Source organism: Solanum tuberosum, unplaced genomic scaffold (genome assembly GCF_000226075.1).
Source record: "Solanum tuberosum cultivar DM 1-3 516 R44 unplaced genomic scaffold, SolTub_3.0 scf00032, whole genome shotgun sequence".
NCBI lineage: Eukaryota > Viridiplantae > Streptophyta > Magnoliopsida > Solanales > Solanaceae > Solanum > Solanum tuberosum.
Genome location: NW_006238958.1, coordinates 2,612,525 through 2,618,401, shown reverse-complemented (window position 1 = coordinate 2,618,401; position 5,877 = coordinate 2,612,525). Strand labels below are relative to the sequence as shown.

At 36.4% G+C, this 5,877-nt stretch overlaps 1 protein-coding gene across 1 annotated transcript in view; it reads left to right on the top strand.

The window, feature by feature from the left end:
- Positions 1-5,877, top strand: part of LOC102582148 (uncharacterized) — a 19,950-nt gene that overhangs the window by 12,054 nt on the left and 2,019 nt on the right. Inside the window, 2 exon segments of the mRNA XM_015306465.1 lie at positions 2,673-2,889; positions 2,982-3,233. Coding sequence (XP_015161951.1) covers positions 2,673-2,889; positions 2,982-3,106 — 342 coding nt within the window. The 3' untranslated portion in view covers positions 3,107-3,233.

The window sequence follows — 5,877 nt, the reverse complement described above, 5'->3', positions numbered from 1 at the left end:
TGTTGGTGTGACCATTTTAATATTATACAAATTGTTACATATTCACATTGTCACTGCCATACTAAGTCTTTGCTGAAATGTATGACATTTGTGCCTAATTACTCATGGTCAATTAATGACCAGAGGCATAAGGCATATTGCTTTATGAACGTTGGCAATGGAACGTTGGCATCTGCACGTTAGTGCATTTGTTGCCCTCAACTTTTATTTCATTCTTTATTCCTCCATTATTCTTGTAACCTATGTAACTCTTAATATCATTATCTTCACTATTTACTACACCATTATCTTCATATTCATTGCTAGGAAGACTTCTTCTAGTATAAATAGTGGTGGTCTTCATTTGATTTGTTACACACAATACAACAAGAAAATATAGAGTGCATAAGGTTTGTCAAAAAGTGAGTTCTTATTAGTTGAAGAGAGGTGTTTCTTTTGTGGAGCTTTGGACTCAACTCTTGTCCAGAGTTGTTGAGTTATATTTTGTGATTAGGCTGTTGTATCCTGGAGGGGACAAGTCAAGAAGGACTACTGCTGGACTGGTGAAAACATTTGTTGCAGTGGGCTTGAATCTCTTTAAAGAGAGCGAAATATCCGTACCTCAGCCTGAAGAGATTTATTTTCAATTGTAATGTTGTATTTTTGTTATCTTGTAAGTTTTCACTAACACATTCTTTCTTTCCTATTATAGAGATTTGGTTAGTCCCACAACGGTAGATCATTAATATATTAAGCAAATCCTTATAGTTTTATTTTTGGCTATTGGGTCTTTTATGTTGCAACTAACAGATGGTCCGACTACACCGAAAGCTGAATAATTTAATGTGAATAATCATCAGAAATAAAAGAAGAAGAAAACAAACAAACCACCATGATCCTCAGCTCCTCTTCCTCTGCCTACCCTTAACTGTATCCTCCCTTTCCCACATGCATCCAGCCACCGTTACCCTCTTTCTCTTAATTTTATCCAGTCAGTCCCATGGCCAAGGCTAACCCTGTTGAAGTCCTCCTACCCCTGCATCAAGGCCTTTCCACCTTCTTCCTGCCCCATGGAGAGGAGAAAAGTGTTCTTTATCAAATTACCAACGGTGTGTTGAATTGTGTTACCTACTCATCAAAAAACTTAAATAGTACTTAGAGAGGGGACACAACTATTTATTTATGCCAGGTTAGCAATTTGCCCCTCAGTGTGCGACCTGACTCTTTTTTCTTCAGCAAGCATGTAGGACTTCTTTTGATTATGGATGGCAGTGTGTCATTATGTTTGTACCTTTTGCCAGCTCCAAAACCAAGTCAAATTTCTTTGACTACCTTAATTAAAAGTTTTAAGTTAGATGAGAGAAACTCTACCATGGTTCAATATGATATTAGACTCAGAAACATTACTGATTCGGCTTCCAAATGTGGAAAGCTCAATACTGATTCTTTCTGACTTCTGAGCAAATTAAATAACACCATGTTAAGAAAAATAGACTTTGGGTCTTGCGGTAGCTTGTGAGGTGAGAATTGTCTATGATATAAAGATAACCGCTCAACTAATATGGAACTCTAACATTCGTAGTGGCAACATTATGCTTGATGGTCCACAACACATTGAACTTTTGAGTTAATTCACTTTTAATTAGACATACTTGGAACTTTCATGTCAAGTTATGATGGGAATTCTGGAAAAGAGTGAAAAGAAGCTTTACCTAATTAATAGTGTTCTGGACTTCCTTCCCATGCCTTTTTCCCTCTTCCTCCGTAAATTGCTACAAGGTTGGATAGATTGAGGAGGGGCTTCCTTTGGCAGAAGTTTAAACTTGGTAAGATGGAATTCAGTCACTACAGATAATAAGAATGGTGGGCTAGGGCTAAGGAATTTGAAGACTCAAATGGTTATGGAGATACTCTCATGAGGAAGAATTTTGTGGAGAATGGTAACTGAAAAAAGTACGGTCTCCTTAATCCATGGATTACCAAGGAAACACTCTATCCTAATGGGCTTGGCCTTAATTGGATTATGCCCAGGTCTACTCTGGATCTGCTGCATTGCTGGCACAAAAAAGGTCCAAGTAAAGAACTTGATCCCTGCAGCTTTATGTTGATCTACTTGGATGGTTAGAAGAGCTAGGATTTTCGAGAGCAATAGTGAACTGTATTTGTAGTTAAATACAGATGTTGTATCTCCTTCCTTTTTGGTGCAACATAGCTTCAATTAGTGGTGTAGAAGCTATGCTTGATTTTTTAGCACATTAAAAAGTATGTAATTGTTGCTAGTTGTACATACTTCTCAGCATCTTCTTGACGTTGCAATATATAAACACTATCTGTTACTGATAAAAAAAAAGTTATGATACACATCTCCTAGTGACTGAAGAAAAGAGAGCTTCTTGGGGGTGGTGAAGATTGGTGCCATGGTTGACTCTTCTTCTCTTTTTTCATTTTAAACTTATTTTCTTTTTGAGTATTTAGCTGGTCCTAATTGGCAAGAGAATTGCTGACTAGAGCAACTGGAAATTTGACATTTCCGATAACACCTGCTTTAGTTTTGTTGTCTTTTCCTAGGGCTACATGTTTATGCAGAAGTCAGATTTGCTTTATCTAGTTTCATCCACATTTTTCAGTTAGGTTGGCGATGTCTAATACCTCTTGCTATACACATGATGGATTTAGTTGTTTTCCTTGTACAGAGGGAAGGGGTTTTCTTCATAAGTGGAGATGTTCACTTTGGAGAAATTGCAAGATATAATTATGCAGCTGGTTATCCCTTGTATGACATAACATCAAGTGGCCTTACTCAAGCAGTATCTCCACTGCTGCGTTTCATTGCGAGAATTTTGGCATGGTTAACTCCAGCTATAATGAGAGTAAAGGACAAAAGCTGCAGATACCGTTCGTGCACTTAAGGTAAACCCATTTTCCTGTGCCCTTTTTTAAATATGTACTATGACAGCTTTTGTGTCTAGATAATTAATCTTCAGTATGTGGATATAATCTAGGTCAACCAAACTTTGGTACCATTGAGATCAATTGGGATTCAGATCCAGTAGATTTGAAGTTTCATGTCAGAGATGAAAAGGGGTTGCCAGTTAGTGCATTGAAAATCACATTATCAGAACTCTAAGGCCAAAAGATAGACTCTGAAATGACCATTGGCTTGGGAAAATTCCCAAAGTATTGCTCTCTTGAAGTTGACTTACCATGGTTTGTCAGATACCGGTTGGCAATATTTTTCTTTTCCGTTTTAGCTGGTAATTACCCTCAAACTCGTCATTTTCGTTATTACTGATATTCTGATTGATGTTTTTTATCATTAAAAAGTTAACTCCCTTCAACAAATATAGATAACCATACAAACTGATAATACTTCTAGCTTATTGTTTACTTGCATGTCTATTCTTGTTCTCTCCTCTGCACACACATTGCTTTAATCTGCATTTGTGAAAAATGCCATCTACCACTTAATTCCATATGCTGGCTTTCCATACTACTACACCATGTTCTTGCTCTTCCTTTTTGTTTGCCGCCTATGCAAAATTTTGGTCCTCAACATAAGGTTGGGGAACCTTTTATCTCTGTTTCCTTTGTGTGAAGGTGGTGTCAAGGTAAGAGTAATGAATTATTAAAGAATCGGAAGGATCTCATGGCTTTACGTCCCATCTGGGCGGGAATTAATGCATGAATATGAAATTGGAAAGGATGATCTTTTAGCAAATAGGAAGTAGTAACCAGAAGCAATCTTCCCCTTCTATGAAAGGTGCATTACTTTTCAATGTGATTAATTTATAGTGCTTAATGTGGAAATGTATGACAATTTTGAGGCTTATTAAGGATCAATTAGTTGGAAAACAGGCAAAGAAGATTATCTGAAGGGTGAAACAATGGAGAAAGTTTTGTGATGATTGAAAAGAGATGTTCATGAATGCTAGACAGAAGGTTTGCTGCAGAACAAAAAACCTCCACCTCTGAATTCTGATGTAATTAACTACACTTAACAAAAAAGATCGATCTCAAAGTATTCAGTGCATCAAAGACTTCACCTTGCAACTATTAGGAATATGTCTCCAACTTAGAAAACTCAAGTAAACACATTGATTCTTTACATAAAAGATGTCTAAAAGTAAAAAATCCCCTCTGTGGTGTGGTGGTCCCATGGAGAGAAAGGAATGCTAGAGTTTCTGAAGACAGAAAGGCAATTTAGTTAATTTTGAACAAACGTGATTTGCTTAGTTTTTGGTGTAACAAGGCCATGACATATGTGTTCGAGCCGGAAACTTTTGTTGACTAAATACCTTGTCTCCAAAATATGGATAAAACAAACCTGGACTAAGAGGGATTTGAATTCTTCCTAGCTTGTGTTTCATACAAAAGCCTTTTATTATAACTCTTCCAATGTATAGCCATAGCATCGTTCCTTTTCTCCTAATAGGAATTCTACTCCCTTGAGGTTGGAGTTGGACCAAGTATGACATTGCCACCATTTAAGTTCTTTGAAAAAGGCTTCTGGGAAGCCATGCCATCTTTTACTCTTTTTATTCAGTAATGAGCCATTAAGTGTTCCTCATCTGACTTTTTTATAAGCTGTTTCCGAAATCCGTAGTCACTACTTTACAAGAAGAAAGAATATCAAAGGTTAAAGTGATAAGCCATATACTATTATACTTTCCATGTGTGGGGTAACCAAGGTCTTGTGATAATGAGTTATATTCCTTAAGAAAAACCAAAAGTTAATTAATGAGTGGATAGACCGAAATCTCTCTTGATACTTGAGGCGGCTAGTGATAAAAATTATCATGTTAGAACACCCCTACATGAACATATCTTGTTTATGCTACTGATGTGATTTTGAACTGTCAACCCCTACCGACAAATAGGTTACTTTAGATAGGAGGGTATGGAGGTCGCAGATTATGGTAGAAGGTTAGTAGGTAGTTGAGCTTTGACTCGCTTTTCGACAGGTTTAGGCTTGGTGGGAGCCTAGAAGCACTGTGTCTGTGTCTGTGTCTGTTGTAGTATTAGTCTTGTACATGTATTTTCTTTTTAGCTACCGCATTATCCCGTTGTTAATGTTTTTTTTCTCTGAATGCTTTGTACTACCTTCCTTATTGATTGACATGTTCTCTTCACTGCCGTATTCCTTTTCGTTTGCTTTGATTTGTTACATTTGAGTCGAGGATCTTTCGGAACAACCTCTCTATTTCCCCAAGATAGAGGTAAGATTTGCATATATTCTACCCTCCCTAGACCCCACTTGTGGAATTACACTGGGTGTGTTGTTGTAACCTTCCGACAAATAGAGCCTAAATCAGTATAAAAGATTCCTAATGTAGAACTTAAAGCCCTGTTCTCATTCTTTAAGAGATTGCAAAGAAGAAGTGATAAAAAAGATAACTTAGTTATTGCTAGTGTTTGGCCATAGATTTCCAAATATTCTTGGCAAATATTATTTGGGTGAAATTTCACCATGTGTTTGGTCATAATATTTGGGAAATATATTTCACTTTTTTAGAAAAATATGATTTATATCCATAAATTTTAAAAACTATCAAAACTAACCATAAGTTTGTATTACAAGTCAATTGGATCTTCGTTGCAACAAATAACAAGTAGTGTCCATGACACTAGAGCAATGTGATAGTTTGGAGTGAGTGCAACAAGTATCATTCCATATATCGTGAAGTAGACAAAGCACATGACTTTGTTATCCTAAGCCGATTGTTCATCATTTTCATCAACAACCATATTATCACTTTCATATTCACTGAATATTTCATTACTACTTTGGTGTTCACGTAAAAAATTATGTAATACAACGCAAACAACTAGTATAGAGGGTGTTTTTGTAAAAGATAAAAGTTTGGTGTAAAATTTCAATTTTCAAAAGATCCCAAATAA